General features: G+C 50.5%; 7 protein-coding genes across 7 annotated transcripts, besides 1 other annotated feature; 4 read left to right on the forward strand and 3 right to left on the reverse strand.

Annotated features, from left to right (window-relative positions):
• Nucleotides 1-2426: 2426 nt before the first annotated feature.
• On the reverse strand, nucleotides 2427-4451 carry NFIA_021450 (putative glycosyl hydrolase; the record flags this gene model as incomplete). The annotated part of the gene is made up of 2 exons (XM_001265332.1): nucleotides 2427-3508; nucleotides 3569-4451. 2 exons carry the CDS (start codon nucleotides 4449-4451, stop codon nucleotides 2427-2429), a joined length of 1965 nt encoding a protein of 654 aa, XP_001265333.1.
• A 1854-nt stretch (nucleotides 4452-6305) lies between these two features.
• On the forward strand, nucleotides 6306-7790 carry NFIA_021460 (NCBP3 domain-containing protein; the record flags this gene model as incomplete). Its single annotated transcript, XM_001265333.1, has 2 exons — nucleotides 6306-6425; nucleotides 6495-7790. 2 exons carry the CDS (start codon nucleotides 6306-6308, stop codon nucleotides 7788-7790), a joined length of 1416 nt encoding a protein of 471 aa, XP_001265334.1.
• Nucleotides 7791-8117: 327 nt separating this feature from the next.
• Nucleotides 8118-9669, forward strand: NFIA_021470 (uncharacterized protein; the record flags this gene model as incomplete). Its single annotated transcript, XM_001265334.1, has 2 exons — nucleotides 8118-8367; nucleotides 8444-9669. The coding sequence occupies 2 exons, from the start codon at nucleotides 8118-8120 to the stop codon at nucleotides 9667-9669; spliced, it is 1476 nt and encodes a 491-aa protein (XP_001265335.1).
• Nucleotides 9670-10202: 533 nt separating this feature from the next.
• NFIA_021480 (60S ribosomal protein eL29) lies at nucleotides 10203-10768 on the reverse strand (the record flags this gene model as incomplete). The annotated part of the gene is made up of 4 exons (XM_001265335.1): nucleotides 10203-10238; nucleotides 10310-10412; nucleotides 10602-10653; nucleotides 10762-10768. 4 exons carry the CDS (start codon nucleotides 10766-10768, stop codon nucleotides 10203-10205), a joined length of 198 nt encoding a protein of 65 aa, XP_001265336.1.
• A 1096-nt stretch (nucleotides 10769-11864) lies between these two features.
• Nucleotides 11865-12747, forward strand: NFIA_021490 (F1F0 ATP synthase subunit delta; the record flags this gene model as incomplete). The annotated part of the gene is made up of 6 exons (XM_001265336.1): nucleotides 11865-11996; nucleotides 12070-12092; nucleotides 12177-12307; nucleotides 12414-12502; nucleotides 12566-12655; nucleotides 12715-12747. The coding sequence occupies 6 exons, from the start codon at nucleotides 11865-11867 to the stop codon at nucleotides 12745-12747; spliced, it is 498 nt and encodes a 165-aa protein (XP_001265337.1).
• Nucleotides 12748-13073: 326 nt separating this feature from the next.
• On the forward strand, nucleotides 13074-14525 carry NFIA_021500 (uncharacterized protein; the record flags this gene model as incomplete). The annotated part of the gene is made up of 1 exon (XM_001265337.1): nucleotides 13074-14525. One exon carries the CDS (start codon nucleotides 13074-13076, stop codon nucleotides 14523-14525), a length of 1452 nt encoding a protein of 483 aa, XP_001265338.1.
• A 44-nt stretch (nucleotides 14526-14569) lies between these two features.
• Nucleotides 14570-14605: a microsatellite.
• A 328-nt stretch (nucleotides 14606-14933) lies between these two features.
• NFIA_021510 (DUF2417 domain-containing protein) lies at nucleotides 14934-16586 on the reverse strand (the record flags this gene model as incomplete). Its single annotated transcript, XM_001265338.1, has 2 exons — nucleotides 14934-16361; nucleotides 16431-16586. 2 exons carry the CDS (start codon nucleotides 16584-16586, stop codon nucleotides 14934-14936), a joined length of 1584 nt encoding a protein of 527 aa, XP_001265339.1.
• Between the last annotated feature and the right edge of the window lie 631 nt (nucleotides 16587-17217).

The following is a 17217-nucleotide window of genomic DNA, read 5'->3' on the forward strand; positions in this document are numbered from 1 at the left end:
ATCAATGCTTGATGATCACTAGCTGGATACTAGTGAACTAGAAGGATGCAGGGCTTCCGCAACAAGTCTACTGGAGAAACTCACGACATGCCCATGTCATGTGGAGATGGATTTAGCTTTGGGTGTTGAAGGTGTAGAATGACGAGATATGTTGGTTGGAGGTAATATGATGGGTCAAGATAGTGCTCTTTGGAAGAGGTATGTAAGTCCAGACTGAGTCTGATTGCTCAGAGGGAGGACAGATGGCGTCTATCGTCAACTGGACAATGATAAATAAGGGCCTGATATCAAGTCCGCTTTATTGCCCTGTGTAATCTTCATTGCTAATCCTGTCTCTAGAATGAATGTGTTCATGCAGATACACACAACAGATAGTTTTAAAGTCATTAAGCCTGTTAGCAGCAATACTCATGCAATGTAAAACTATACCAATGACAGGAGCAGGTATGTCCTATATCAATACACTCCCCGTTACGCGAATAAACTCCTCCTCACGGATCCACATTATCCTTTAACCTGCTCTCCCTTAATGCAGACAACACCTCTTGCACTTTGGTCTCCCTGTCTAGATATACTAAGTATATACTGCTGCCCTTCCTTCTATTAGTCCTTATAATAATACTAACTCCTTTAGAGGGCACGCCCTTGGCATCACTAGAGGTGGGTGGGAATCTTATAATAGTAGTAAAGAAGGTCTGCTGCTCACCAACCTCCTTAGTAGGGATATATAAAAATGGATTAATGACCTTGAACAAACCCTTGATGATTGCTATTCTGACGCCCTTAGTACCTCGCGCAAGGTCTGTTTTAACAAATCCGGGATAGTCATATATGAAAGAGACCTCTGGTGCTCTCCGGGCCAGTACCTCAAAGGAGAGCATCAGCATGGCCGCAAAATGCCCACGACCTGCGGTGGCGGATAGCTTAAACGGTTCACGGCAAAGCGGATGCGGGAGTAGTACGTCAGTGCCGCGAAGTAATGCAGATTTTCCTCGGTCCCTACACGTAGCCACCAAGTAAGGCACTGATCTGTAATCACTTTGATTGTTTGGTGTTGGGGGGGGGTGGGGCGCTCACTTGTCCCAGTGATGAGACTGCTAATACTTAAAAAGAGCAGACTAATCACTGTCTCTTTGGCCTTAATCTCCTGGCACACCTTGTTAATGCTCTTGAGCAGACTGGTGTTGCATTGCAGGAAGAAGTAGCTGCCCTTCAGGTTGATGGTCTTGAGTTTTATTTTAATGCGTTCTGCCCAGCTGGCTGTGCAGCTAATGAAGTAAATATGTGGTGCATGGCATGTTTAGCAAATTGCTCATTGCTGTCTTGCTGATGCTGCTTGTTGTACTAACAAAGATGGCCACTAGGCTGGCAGGGAGGGCTGAGTCAAGCTGTTGGTTAGAGGCCAGGATCACTCCAAGGGAGATCATTCTGCTGTTAATGTATAACTAAAAGTTAAGAGTTGTGTGAGCAAGAGCCCAGTTACGCGGTAGATAATTTCCCTGGGTCAAGGCTACAGACAATAGCTGCGCTGGTGCAGTGACAACTTCATGGGAGCCATTGAAAGGGGACGCGACCGAAACAGAACATCCATGTCACAAGCGTCTCCTGCATTTTCTTTCAACTGGGTAAATCGATGACCATGGCGTGGTTGAAGGAAGGACGATGACATGCTGATGGGATGTCTCGCCTAAAATCAAGATATACGGACGCCCACAACCCAATTGAGGAAATCATACAGCCGGAAGTAATCGCGGAGTTGAAGTATTGATGCATTGGTCTCAGAGTTCTCAAACTCCAAACTCCAAACTCCGAAGAGTGACCGGGTGACTAGGCAATTGACAAAAGAAAGAGAAACAATGGAGGGGCCAAAGCAAGGGATAATTATCCCTGACTCAATGCAATCTCGAAGCCCAAATCTGATGAGCTCCGCAGGTCATGGATCTCTCATGTCACATCGACCTCAGACTCCGGATGACAGCCAAATTTGACTGTGTTTACCCCATCCTCGGTAGAGTGGTATCGCCCATGTAGGCATCAGACAGTTATATTAATTGCGTTGGCCCGCTTATTACCCGTAGCCGCAATGTGAAGACAATACATTTGCCAGCAGCTTGTTGGTGCATCCCGCGGAATCCTGAAATACGGCCTTATGAATGGTTACAGTATTGTCTTCTAATGGTTATCTATGCTTCAATACAGTACCCTATTGGCGGTAGTAGTATCCCAATATGTGACTCTGTCAGACCGTCTGTGCGGGTGGGGGTATCTCCTGTAGGCGCTTAATAAAGCTTGGAACCTGTGATAATATGATAAATTGTTTTAATTAAGTAAACCCCTGTTATAGCGAGATAATTCGCACAGGCTAGATTTCTTGTTATAATGAGTTTCTTATTATATATGCGCCAATGGCTGGTATATGTTACTGCCTATACCCTGACAAAGACCGGCATCGTCTCAATGGGACATGCAACCTCAACATCTTGCCCTCCAGGGCGCTCCGTTTCCTCCCCCCATAGCTTCCATGAAGCTCCTGCGGGCAGATACACCGTGATCTTTCGCTGTCCGGCCTCAAGGACTGGCGCAACAAGATACTTGGACCCAAACAGATACTGCGCCTCAACCTCCCAAGACTTCTTGTCCTCTGGGAACTCATAGAATAGAGTCCGAATGACCGGCGTGCCCTTCTCATGAGCCTCTTTCATCAGACTCCTGGTGTAGTCCCGCAGCTCCTCTCGAATGCCGATGTATTTCTTGCAGATCTCATACACCTCCTCGCCATAGGACCAGATCTCGTTGTCAGCGCCTGGAGCAGTCGGCTGGCCTTCAGGCTTGGGCTCCCGGTCACCGTGCAGACGCATTACGGGACAGAACGTACCCCATTGGAACCACCGTGTGAAGAGTTCCCGGAACGCAGGATCAGCAGGGTTGCCCCCGTGGAAGCCCCCGATATCCGTCGTCCACCACGGGATTCCTGCGAGGCCCATGTTCAAGCCCGCAGCCAGCTGGTTGCGGAAGGAACCCCACGACGACGCGATGTCGCCGCTCCAGACGAGAGCACCGTACTTTTGGCTGCCGGCCCAGGCGCACCGGAGCAGGTTCACGATGTTCTTCTGTCCCTCGGCCTCCATGCCTTCGTAGAAGGCCCGCGCATATTCCCGGGGAAAGATGTTGCCGATCTGTAGGTTGCTACCAGCCTGGTAGCGGTAAATATCAAAGTCGTAGATCGAGTATTCAGGCTCGGCTTCGTCAAGCCAGAAGATCTTGATCCCTTTGTCGTAGTAGTTTTTCTTCGCCTTTTCCCAGATATATTTGCGAGCCTCGGGGTTCGTCGCGTCGAAGTGCGTGACGTCGCCATCACATTGCATAGCTACTCGAAGGCCGCGGTCATGTCTAATCAGCAGACCGCGTTCGAGCATCTCCGGGTAGTTCTCAGAGAGGTTCTCGACCGTGGGCCAGATGGAGACCATGAGCTCCACATTCATTTCCTTGAGTTCTTTCACCATTGCATCTGTGCTCGCAGCCCTATCAGCAATCACCCATGCATATCATGTGGCTGAAATAGACCCACCTGGATCCGGCCAGAATTCAGGATCAAAACTCCACTCTCCTTGGTGCTTCCAGTGGAAGAAGTCAACTACGATAACATCCAAAGGAACATTGCGTCGTTTGTACTCTCGGGCGACGTTGAGCAACTGCTCCTGGTTCCAATAACGGAGCTTGCACTGCCAGAATCCAAGACCATACTCTGGCATCATCGGGACATAACCTGTCACTTTGCAATATGCTTCTTCAATCTCCGCCGGTGTATCACCCGCAACGACCCAGTAGTCGAGGACCTTCGTGGAATATGCCTCAAAGCTCATGATGTTTGTCCCGAGCACGGCTCGTCCGATCCCGGGATTGTTCCACAAAAGACCATAGCCAAGGGAGGACAGAGCAAACGGAACACTAGCTTGGGAATTCCGGTGTCCCAACTCCAAGTCGACTCCCTTGAGATTCAGATAAGGCTGCTGATACTGGCCCATACCGTAGATCTTCTCCTTCGGGTCTAGCGACTCCAATCGCAGCGTGAGATGGTAATCTCCTCCCAGAATTGGTCGGAGCTCGCGCGCTTCAATCTCGAGAGCGCTGCATTTCGGGTCCATTGGATCACGACGATGACGCGCATATTCTTCCAGAAGCTTTTTACCGTTGGAGTTGTAGATTGTGATCTTGCCTCGCTGGGAGACAACCGCCTTGATCTTGCCATTGGAAATGCTGGCCTCTTTGCCGGCGGGGGTTTCAATGATCGGCTGCTGTGTGCTGGGCTTTGCGGAGAGTGCCCAATCTTCAGTGGGCATAGACGCCAGCTTTGTGGCTCTTATACGAAAAGCATTCTCGCTCCATGGCTGGATCCAAAGAATGTGGTCATCAAATCGGTAGATGAGCTTATCGTCTTCAGCGTAAAGCATAATGGACAAAGTGGGCTAGTAATGACAGGTCGATAATAACGTCCGTTATTCTCTTTGTAAAACTAAAAGTAAGAGCGAGTCCAGAAAGAAACACGTTTATTTCGGGGTACAGCTCACTCATATGGAAAGCTAGTCACTGCACTGCATCTTCGGTCAGAAGTCCAGATTGGCCAGTGCATCATCCGTAAATGTGGAACGCGAGGTCCACATCATCTCCATCGCAGCTGTCCATGAGCCTGTCATCATGTTGGCGCTGCAAGAGGGCCTTGCAGGCGCGATATATGGCTGCAATTCATCGCTTATGTCCTCGGAAAAAGTCCTGTGGAGGCGGAGGTGGAGGCGGGGGAGACCAGTTGACAGCAACCAACTACATAATCCTTTGGAGCAATAGAAGCGGAAACACGCCGTATTCACATTATTCATCCATCGGACAGGACTAGAGCCTGAATCAAAGGCTTACCAGAGGAGACGCGTTGGAGAATAGCCTAATTGAGGTAGTGGGGGAGGAAGGACGATGTTTGAGCGGGGGAAGCCGAAAGTATGCAGCTTGTTAGTAGTCTGGTCCACACTGGTGTTCTTTGCAAACACTGGGTATCTGGGATCTACCAGATGTGCAGCAAATGACGCTTGAGTGTGAACTACAAGGCTCAAGTCTTATTTACACTACTCCAACTATTCCACCCACTACGACTGCATTTCTCTCTTCATGATCACCAAGGAGTGAATCATACAAAAGCAAGTCGATGGAAGACCAAGTAAATCGACGGTAATTGCTATCCGTGATTGATCAAGGCATGATCCCATTGACTGCAGATAGATAACGCTCCAGATCTTGGGCCAGCCGGCTGAAAAGCTTGGACTAATTCTCCGTAGTTGCCATAACTGTATCTATGAAAGATGAGGTGGCCTCAGAGTCATGACGGGCACAAACAAGTTATCTTGCTATAGATATGAGACCCAAGAACGCAGGATCGTTTCGTGAGCTCAAGGAATTTTCCATATATTGCTCCTGGTTACTCTGCAGCATTAAAATATGATTCAGGAAAGATGCGACTGAGCTTCGAGTCAGACACCATCTCGACAAGTCCCAAAGCAATGGTAACACGCTGTTGTAGTTCACATCTGTGCCCAGACGGAAAGTTGTAGAGCGAGGCCTGCAGACTTGACCTGAGTCTCTAACCGTGAGCAAAGACTGAGGCATTGACGCATTCTTGAATGGGCCCAAGTCTTCTGAATCTTCATTGACGACCTTGGGCAGAATGTTGTGAGGCGAATGCGATTCCACGTATGCCATCAATTCCACCGAAAAAAGGCAGTCTGTATCTGGTTGCTCACTGAAGTCAAACTGGAAATTTGCAAGTAGACTTTGCTACATGTCATCATTCAATTGAAGTCCATCGCCAGCTTATTCCAGCGTCACTGTAAGAAGATAGACTCGAGCTATCCAATTTCAGGAGAATCAAGCCATAATTGAATGGTAGCGTAAAGAAAATGTTAGTCTAATGTTTCCGGTTGCCAGAGATGATGCAAAGGTGGTTTCCAATGTTGTTCGAGCAGACTGAGTCCACTCAATATATATAGAATGGTTGGTTAGAAGACAGACGTGATATGTGGCGGAGTTGGAGCTCTTCTCCGCCCGACGCCTTTCCCAGTTGGGCAATCCGGAAGTGCTCTAAGTAACTTCATCTTGCGGCTGGACTCGCTGCTGATTCAGTTCGCTGCATATTTATCAACTCCACGTCTTTTACGGCCCCTCAATTGATTGTCTCTACTCCCAGTTTTATCCGACCCTACGTATCTGCCGAGTTTCTTTTGTCCACATATCTTGTCTCCTCCCTCATGGAGGTCGCCAGCATGACACAGCCTGACCCGACAAACGGTGCTCACTCAACTTCCATCGCCATGGACGCCTCTATGGATATCGACATGGATATTGACCTCGGGCCGCTCCCAGAGCCGGAGTCAATTGAAATAGTGAGCGAGAATGGCCCCAATGTATCTGCTGCTCTCTCGTGATAACTAACATATCTCAACCTTCCATAGGAACCCGCGATGACGACAGTTACTAGTCAAGACGGCTTGGTCGATCCCACAACGGCTGAAACGCAGTATGAGAAGGTTCACATACGAGGCGTTGATGATTTAACTACAGATAACATCAAACAATTCGCGACAGATTACTTCTCCGGCGAGACCCCTTCCCGCATCGAGTGGATTGACGACACGTCCGCAAATATCATCTACTCATCTCCCGAAGTTGGTCTACAAGCTCTGGCAGCTTTCACGCAGGCCAGCGAAGAAGAAGATACATCTTCATTTCCGCCTTTGCGCTTACGGTCTGCCAAGGCGTTGTCAACCCACCCCGAATCCGTGCTTCAAGTGAGATCGGCAGTGAAGACCGATCGCAAAAAGCCCCGCGCATACGAATCCAGTCGATTCTATCTCATGCACCCCGAACACGACCCCCGGGAGAAGCTACGACGAGAACTCGCAGACAGACGTCGTCAAGGCGGCGAAGGCTCGAGCGATGGTGACTATCAACGAAGGCGGTTCGACGGTCGGGAGCTAAGACGGCGAAGAGACCGTGACGCGGACGACAACTTCAGCGCCAATATGTACGACGATGAAGGCCCGCGTGCTAGCACCGACTATTCAGACTCAGAGAGAGGTCGCAACGGACGAACACGGAGAGGCCAGCGGGAACTTTTCCCTGACGAAGGACGTTTATCGGGTCGCCTTCGGAATCGGAGCGCCTCTCCAGGTCGCGACACCCTGGCCGAGAGTGGTCGTCTAGAACAAGAGGAGCGCGGCACGCGAAGTCGCTTCCGGGAGCGCTCGCCACAGCTTATCCGTCGCAACGAAGGCAAGGAGCTTTTCCCCTCTCGTACTAGCGACAGGGATTCCAATGCCCGCGAGCTCTTTCCAAACAAGCCAGCGTCAAGTTACCTCAAGAAAGAACTTTTCCCAAGCAAACAAAGCAATCATCGCCGCTCAGATGCGATCGATGCCGCTGATGAGTCAGCAGATCTGTTCTCGAGGAGAATCTCTGTGCCCCGGATGGATGGTGCTCGGGACCAGAACTCGTCGCGCAATAAGAACATCGAGTTGTTTCCGGACTCGGAGGATCAAAACGGGGTCAACATTCGTGGAGCAGCTGGCCAAGACCAGGGTATCTCAATTCGAGGTGCAGCCAACGGCATGTCAATCAAGGGCCGAGGCTCATCTGTCCGGGAGCTGTTCCCTTCCAAGTACAAGTCCAATGTCGGCAAAGAGTTATTCTCTGATAAGATAGAAGGGCGGGGCGGTCCTCGAAGGAGGGCAGAGGACATGTTTGGCTAGGGAAAAGCAGCTCTTGCATCAAGCAACAAAAATTTGGACTCTGCTACTGTTTCGTTTCATTCTTGCTCTAAACATCTAGGGATGGCCTGATACCATTGCATAGCTGATTTCATCCGAACTTTTGATATTATTCAAATTCTACTCAATCTGTATTACTATAACAATTAACGAAGAGTCCTAAGCAATGAAGCTGTTGAAATTTAATTATAAAGTTCCTTGTTTGTATAGGGTACTGATATCACCGAGGAGCGGAACTCTCTCAGCGATTTGACATCGTTCGGCTTCCCATGTCAACATTTCCGAATCGCTAGGCATCAGACTAGCGAGATGACGGCAACAACACAACTGGCTAGTGTTCTAGTAGCCCGCTTCCTTCGTTCGAATAATTATACAGAGACCCTGAATGTATTCATCCGAGAAGCGGGACTTCAAGCCGACGCGGGGCAGCTGGATGGAAAGACCGACAAGAACGAGTGGACCATCGAAGGGGTCCTTCAGGAGAAACAAGTATTTGATGAGAGCGTAAAATTCGAGCGATACGGTCAAAGTGAAGAGGAAAACGTCTGGACTGTTCCAGGTCAGCCAACAATCGTCCCTCACTGCCTTGCAGCCTCGATGTTGCGGACATATTTATGTTTGCTGACACGACCCAGCACCCTCAACACCAAATGTCATCCAAACACCAACCTCTGCCAATCTCCTAGCATGTTCGGTAGAACCCTGGCAGAATCCTAGCCAGGAGGAGAATCAAGATGGCGCGTCACGCTACATCGTCGCTACGGGCGCAGATAGACAAGTGCACCTTTTCAAGACAGACGAAGGCAACGACGTTGTCACGTCTTTTACGGGACACTCTGACTCCCCGGTGCTATCATACGCGACTTTTCAAAATGGTAAATACGTCCTTATGACCAATATGTCCGGCCAGCTTCTTCTCCAACGGGGAACTGAGATTCTGTCCCGCCGTAAAGATCATGCCAAGTATGCAGTCAAGGTGATCGCATATGAAGACGAACAGCCAGGCGAAACCGCGTCCAACGCCGTATGGGTCGCTACCGCTGGCTGGGACTCCAAGATCCTACTCTACCGTCTCCGTATCCCCAGCAGAGCAGGAGATCCTGCCCCCGTGGAGCTCAACGAGCCCATCGCCCACATCAACCTGCTCACCAACCCAGAATCCATCCTCTTCGTCCGCCACCCAGATACCCACGAACTCTTCCTGCTCGCCTCGCGCCGCGACTCGACTTATCTCTTCTACTACGCCATCCCGTCGTCGACGCCTACCGAGGCTCCCATCGAGTGCAAGCTCCTCAGCAAGCAGAACCTAGCCCCTCACTCCAACGCCTGGGTCGCGTTCTCTCCTTCATGTCTTGCTCTGAGCCCGCACGATCCCGGCCTCATAGCCGTCGCGGCGTCGACCCTCCCGCACATGAAAGTCATCATAGTGCGCCTGCTATTCCCGAACCAGGAGCCGTCGGAGCCGTCGGAGCCCACCCCGTCCATGGGCAGTACTTCCGCGGAGCCAGAGACACAAGCCACGCAGGCCTTTGCGGCGCTTGCGCTCCAGAACTGCGAAGATGCGGCCATCATGATCCAGGCGAATACGTTTGCGCCGCAGACGGTCTACTCCACTCCGCAAGTGGTTTGGCGGCCCGATGGATCGGGAGTGTGGGTGAATGGGGATGATGGGGTGATTCGCGGGGTTGAGGCTAGGACGGGGAAGGTGACGGCGATGTTGAAAGATGGGCATCAGGTTGGGTCGAAGGTACGGGCTATCTGGGCTGGTTGGGTTCAGGTGCAGCGAGATGGCAAGGTGGTGAAAGAGGAGTGGCTTGTTAGTGGTGGGTTTGATAAGAGGCTTATAGTTTGGAGGGTGTAGATCTAAAAGCGTTTGGCTCGATGAGCTCTTGAAGCAGGTCCTTTCGAATGAAGCGCATGGAGCTGACACAAATTGAAAGATATTGATATTCAAACTATCTTGCTTACGAGTATGTAGCCCTCCATCCATGCACCCTCTCGCCACGGGAGAGAAAGGGAAAGGGTGTTTGGTAATAGGAGGGCATGGGATCTCTTCTCGGCACGTTGAAAAATCCTTCAGCAAACGCGCATGGAAAAGACACGAAGCTGTACACACATATGCCTGAATGAACGACGGGATGACCGCATATCGTTCCTGACGCAGAAAAGAAAAAGCAAAGACAGAATCAAGTCGGCATGAAAGCATGCCCTATCGCAGAAACGAAATCATGCTCCAGGCACTCGTGATGGCCAAGTCGTGGAATCGAATCCATTTTTGTGTTATTTAACAAGCCGTCGCGCGGAAACCCAGCCAGGCTCTTCCGACATGACGCTCTGTGTCATCGCACGTTAAACCAACTCAAATCGCTTCCCATTTAATTTCGATGAATCAATTTATGCGACCTCCCGCTTGCCCTCCTTGCGCTCCTTCTGTAGGACAGTTAGCCATGTCCTCCGACATCCAGCTGCTTCCGACCTAAGCAGCAGCAAAGTCAACGTACCAGAGCCTTCATGGTGCCGTGAAGGGCGTGTCTGTGGTTGCGGCGGAACTTGGGGTCAACACCCTTGAGGGAAGGGTAACGGTGAGTCTTAGGCTTCTTGATACTGTTGGAATCAAACGGCAAATATCAGCGAACTGTCTTTCCCTCCTTCAACATGTGGTTGGTAGATATGTTGCAAGCTGGTCGCGAGTCATTCAGGACCAATTCCGGTGATGTCAAAACCGCCACTGCAACGAAATCCTTCCCTCCCAACCAAAATATTTCGATTCAAATTGCTGAGGACTGTACGAACCCGTTACGGTGAGCCTTCTGGCTGCGGTGGTGCTGAGACGCGTTCTTGGACTCTGTTCAAGTGAAAATGACCGTCAGCGACTTTCGTAAAATCCGGGGACATTGTGCTGATATAAAATCGATTTTGAGAATTCCAAAATGCCCGGGGTCAGGTAACGTACTGGCCATCTTGACGGGATGTGTCGCAACAAGAAACGGGTTGACGATGAGTTGGCGGATTGAAGATGTCCTTGAACTGAGCAGAAGGCTAGAGACCCCCAAAGATTCCGGCTAGGGTTCCGCTGGGAAAGATTTGTGTGGGATTTCGCTTACTGCTCCAGCGGCTAGCGTCATTGGTCCATTCCATCCGGCCAACTGCGGCAGCGCCAAATGTCTACCTTATGTTCACAACAGCACTCTGCCATTCACAATCGGATTGTTCCTCTACATGCTGTGAGACTACTTGTCTATATGTCTTTCAGTTTCGACACTAGTAGGGAGCAACTTATCGATTCTCAAGATGAAGTACTAGTGCCTCGTAAGACCGGTCGTGACTGTGAACGATGTCCCGTGACCGGATTACTAAGTCGAATCCCAATAACTAGTTATACGCTTGGCATGGAGATGACAGTGATGCCACACATCGCTTGCTTGCTTGTTCCAGGAGGGTGGTAGGGCGAGCCATCAATAGTTCGGGTGCTCAAAAGCCATTGTGAGCGCGAAAATACATTAACTTAAGGTGGAATATCCGATACGAAGGCTAAAGACACAGTGTGTAGGCCGTATATCACGTGACTTCGCATTGTGGTGCTTGAAACATCCACGTTGAAATGTAGTACGGAGTACGTTTCCAGAATCAATGTATTTATCAGTAGAGCAACTGCCATTGCTATTCCTTTTGAGAGTATCTGCCGGTTGCCCTTAGCATGACACTGCTGTCCGAGATGTAGAAAGCTTAGCAGTCGATGCAGTCGCAATGCGTGATGCTATGTCCTAGTAATAGGCGAGGGACATTGACCTTTCAGAATAAAAGAAACACTTTTTTTATCGCCAATCGATCAATAAGACCTTGTATATCACAAACAATCTCGGGTCGTTCAATTACCCTGCTAAGATTGGTTTGTCGAATCCTAGGGTGTTTGTTATTTGATGCCTCTGTCAAGATCTATCACGTGATGCTAAGAGCCGCTAGGGAACAACCGGCAGTCGGACTTCGACCTTTGCAACTTTGACCCAGGTTCAAGAGGGATACCATCACCACGTTCTCCCTTCCATCCATTGCAAGATGAGCTCTCTTCGCTTCGCTCGCTCTGCTCTCAGGGCTCGTCCCTCTGCTCTCCGCGTTCCTCTCCAGCGCAGAGGTTACGCTGAGGCTGTGTCGGACAAGATCAAGCTTTCTCTGGCCCTTCCTCACCAGGTACGATCCGAGATAACTGAACGCACCCTTTTCGTCTTACAGGCTGGAAACTGACATAAGGATCTTGGAACAGACTATCTTCAAGTCGGCCGGCGTGTACGTGACGACCAACTCCCCTCTCATCGACGATCGACAATTCTGAACATGACTTGAATGCGTACTGACGACCTCCCCCTACAGTGTCCAGGTCAACATCCCCGCCGAGTCCGGAGAAATGGGTGTCCTCGCCAACCACGTTCCCTCCATTGAGCAGCTGAAGCCTGGTCTCGTTGAGATCGTTGAGGAGGGTGGTGCCAACAAGAAGTTCTTCCGTACGTCCGGACAACCCCGCTGAGCTTTGCGCTGCGATATCGTGGGACCACGAAGATGTCGCATTGCTTTCCTATAGCATCGCACTAACGAGTCTGCGTTCTTCAGTCTCTGGTGGCTTCGCCGTCGTTCAGCCTGACTCTGCGCTGAGCATCAACGCCGTGGAGGCATACCCCCTCGAGGACTTCAGCGCCGATGTAAGTTGGGGAAACGAAGAAAATGTCTTGATATACTTTTCTGACCCAATCTTTCAATTACAGGCTGTCAAGTCCCAGATCGCCGAGGTCCAAAAGATTGCCAATGGTAGTGGCAGTGAGCAGGACATTGCTGAGGCTAAGATTGAGCTCGAGGTAGGTCAACCACGAACGCATTAGCACGAGGCTATACTTAATTACTAACGTTGTCACAGGTTCTGGAGACCCTGCAAGCCGTCCTGAAATAGATACCTGATGTACATAACCACTCGCGATTGCAATTCTGAACTTGTAGAATTATAACAATTCTCCGGCAAGGTTCTTTCAATAATAACTGTACCTTACCCTACCATGTGCCCTACTCTGTGAATCATGGAGTCCTAACCCTTAGGAGATCGTTGTGTGGACTGGATCATGCCTTCCCGAAATGGATTCGCAAACTATCTAACTTCCTTACTTGGCCCGCAATCTTATTATTCTTCAAGTTCTCCTCGATTCATTATAACTAATTGACCAGCTTCACAGATCCTTTTTCCTGCCGTTGCCCATTTTTAGGTACCTACAATAGTTGAGAATGGACCATATAACATCGCACCGACAGTTCAGCCCTTCACATACATTGCAGTTCGCGCTGGAGGAGCATCTGCAAGAGAATGCACCGGTCACTCCTTCAAAATCTCGGACCAAGACCAAGCTCACGGAATCGGAAGACGACATTTGCAGTTTGTACGGCGAGTACCCTAGCAGTTTAGATCCGTTTCCTGTGCGCGAGCTCGATGGAGTTCGGAATGACCGAAGGACGAACGCCAAGTCTACTATTCCAACAGTACCCTCCAGTCGGCAGCCTGATACGCACTTCATCTTTGACGAACCCTTGCCCACGAATCCAACTAATAGTCCGGCGTCCGAAAGCGAACAGGCAAAGCACCTTTCGTCTGCACACCTATACCGGGAAAGAAACAGAAAAAGTGCCCTCTCATCGCATCAGTGTAACATCACCTCGATCACCTGGCCCGATTGCAGCTCAGAGAACGTCCAAGCTCCCCTCTTGACCAATGAAGATGAGAGTAATCGGAGACCACCAAGGCCACCGAAGCCTCCTTTCCTCACTGATGCTGCGGTAGAGGGTCTCAAGCTTTCTGGCCAAGCACAACCACGAGCAAGTACAATCTCACCGGAGCGCAAGCATCCCACGCCATCACAGCACACAAGTCTTCCCCAGCCTCGAAGATGGCTTCAGCCACATTCTCGCTTTGTGGAATATCTCCCTTCGGAAGAGAAAGTTGCCTCGATTGTGCAAAGAGAGACATGGATCGATTCGAGCCCTCATAAGCCTCATGATCAGCGGAGAGTCGCCCATCGCGGTGTTCAGAATGCGTATCGTGTTCTATTAGGCGATCCGGACAAGCCATTTCCAGCACCAATACCCACCAGTGATAGATTACCACTGCTTCGGGCTATACTTTCGCCTGAGTCCCGAATTGCATTCTTGAAGTCATTCAGCACCGATTTTGGACCCTCGTCTAGCAGACCCAAAGAGAACACATTTCTGAAGCATTTAGCCGGTTTGCTGTCGCGTCCCTCAAGATTGGTTCCCCACTGGCAGAAGCTCCGCAGTTCTACTCCGATAACATTGACCCTATACCAGCCTCTACACAGCTCGCAGTGCACCTCGCTAGTTCAAGTTTCATACATGTTGCATGTGGAAACTGTTCTCTCCGCCTACCAGAAACGTGCTGCAGATTCGGAACAGCATGTACCCTCTCCCCATACTCCAATGGATAGGTATACACGTCTTTTCGAATTGCGTCTCTCTGTGCCGACCTTATGCTTTGAGATCGTCCGGCCATTCATTGTTGGTATGCGGCATCCAATCTTCGTGACCATTGCATCGATGTTCGTCTGTGTCTTTGCAATCATCCTACGATTCCTTGCTGGTATGGGTTTTCGGAGTCTGTCCAGCCTTCATGAAGACCGCCTTTATTTGGATGAGGAAGATCCGCAGTCCGCTGAACTCCAAAAGTGATGGCTGATACTTGCATATCAGGGTTCGAGAGCTCCATGAGTGTATACCTAGTCGTAATAGTTTACCTACTTGTAATAGTTTTATGGCTGGTGTCTTTCTGATTCGAAAGGCTTCTCCGTTCTGGTCTATGCGTGCACCATCCCCAGTGCGCTTGATGATCGTCATGAGCGTGACTGCAATGATCAGACAGGACAATTTACCTTATTAATTGCTTTTGTCATCCTAACCTAGGTAGTAATCGCGTAAAATGGTAGATCCCTGAGAGAAGGCACAGATATCCAAAGAAGGATGGACCGCATTTAGAAGGACAAACATGAGGACATCACAATCGTAAGACAATTTAGATACATTACAATTTGATAGACAACCTGAAATGGAGAAAAGAAATCATCCCAGAAACATGTATCATCACTCGCCCTTGACCAGTTCGTTGAGTCTCTTTTCCAGAACCTGTCGACCTTCAGTGGTCCTCCACACCTCATGAGGCGCACCCTTGACGATATCCCACTCCTTCAAGTTCTTCGTGATCTTGGTCAGATCCTCCTGTGTCTTGGCCCACTTGTTGCTCCTGCGGACCTCGATCCCAGAGCTTACGACGACAAGCGGCGTATCGGGCATCTGGACATGGCGCGCCGTCTGGATCTCAGAGGCAGTCATGGACTCAGCGACAAGGTTTTCCTGCAAATGGGCCTTGAGGAATTTGTCCGTCTGGTACGCGCTGCGGCCGTAGACGCGGTCTTCGCGCGTGCGGCCCTTGAACAAGGCGCCGAAGAGGCGGTCCAGGCCTAGCGGGGAGAGGACCCCGCGGAGCCAGAGCAGGAAGCCGCGGCCGGCGTTACCCACTTGGCCGAGGTAGTCCTCGTGCATGGCGTCGATGAGCATGATGCCTTTTGTTTCGAGGAGGTGGCGGCTGGAGAAGATCCGGCTGTAGATGGAGCCGATGCCGGAGGAGACCAGGATCCAGGGTCCTTCCTCGCCGGCGAGCGCGAGGGCTTCGGAGAGAGCATCAGCTGCCATGCCGGCGGAGTGTGGGGAGGGGGCATTGTCGGACCAGGCGTATCCTGGTCGGTCCCAGTAACAGTAGCGGTCGATGAGGCCTTGCTTGTAGACGTCGTCGATGAAGGGTTGCAGGGAGTGCTCGACTGGGCCTTCGCCGCCTTCGAGGAGGACAGTGGGTGGTTTCCTTCCGTTGCCGTCGGTGGTGCCGTTCATGGGACCGACACAGGCGAGGTGGACTTGGTACTTCTCACCGTTGACGAGGTACTTTTGTCCCGGGGCTGGGAGGGAGGCATCCCGGGCGCGGATGATCAGGGTTGCAGTGAAGAGGATCGAGACTATCGCGAACACAACCATGAAGATCGTTTCAATAAGCACGGCGACCCATTCCCGGAGGGACCGCCGGGTTTCCTCTCGTCCGGTAAGGCGCTCCTCTTCCTCCCTCTTGCCCCAGGCAACGGTCCGGTTTTGGAGGACGTTGAAAATGGATATCAGGGTGGCCCAGACGACCGAGGCGATACCAACCCAGCCCTCTTCGACGCGCAGCTGAGGTACACCGAGGATAATGCACATATCCACGAAGAGGAAGACGGCCAGCACTATGCCGGATATCGTCATGGCCTTTGACGGGATTATAAAGAATAGCAGCGCGATAACGAGGTAGCCGACGGTGAGTGTGGTATACGCGAAGCTAAAAAAGCCAGAGCCACGGCTGTGCATCATCGGAGGGCTGACGAAGATGGAGACGAGCAGGAAGGTCCACCAGACGAAACTGACCGCGAGACAGAAAGAGGAGAAGGCTCTGAGAGCCCTGACACTCCACAGATTGTAGGGGGATACCTGATAGTAAAAGCATGTTAGAGAAACACGAACGCAGGAGGTTTGTTATCTTCAACATCCGCAACTTACTGCAGGATCATCGGGACTCAGATATCCTTGGTTCTCTCTGGGTAAAAGTCGTGTCCGTTCATCTGCTTCCTGATACTGTCCTCTGGATCTATCATCTCCATCACGGCCTTGCTCCTCTCGCTCCGAGTCATCGTTCCTGCGCCACAGTGAAACCATTGGGCTCTGCGCGGTCTATGTCATAGGTAGGACTTCGGTAATAGATGACAGTGGAGTCGTTATGACTATTCTGTCAGAGATATCACGCAAAGAATAAATTTATTGGACTTGACTAAGAAGAAATAGGTAGATTATAGACAATAAAGAATTATAATGGAGAGGTATCCCTCTGCTGATACTAAGGTAAATCATGAATTCCAGGTGAAGTTGACGTCATGACGAACGCAGTCAGACAGCGGTTCATTATCAGGCCGAGCATGTAATACCGAACAGGATCTGGGAGTAGATAAGCTCATGTTTGCCGCCGGAAATGGAGCTGTGTGTCCAGCTGATCATCGGGATCTCCCCTCCTTGACGGTAGATAGACGCATTCATTGATGATCCATTGATACAGCTCCCGATGATCCCAAAATTGCAGATGCAGTGAGGTCATCGACAATCCAGCAAGCACGTGACATTGATTACTCATTATAACATAAGTGCCTGAGGCACCTATAGAGGTGTTATGTTTGGATCTGCTCGGCTATGCGGTTGGAGGTGGTCTTGGTCGCACGGCTTCTGTTGGCTGTCGTTTCTATAGGTCTCTCTCACTTTAGGGAAACCACCGAACCATCTAGCATGGGCAGCTTCA

Source organism: Aspergillus fischeri, genomic scaffold (genome assembly GCF_000149645.3).
Source record: "Aspergillus fischeri NRRL 181 1099437636249 genomic scaffold, whole genome shotgun sequence".
In the NCBI taxonomy this organism is placed as follows: domain Eukaryota; kingdom Fungi; phylum Ascomycota; class Eurotiomycetes; order Eurotiales; family Aspergillaceae; genus Aspergillus; species Aspergillus fischeri.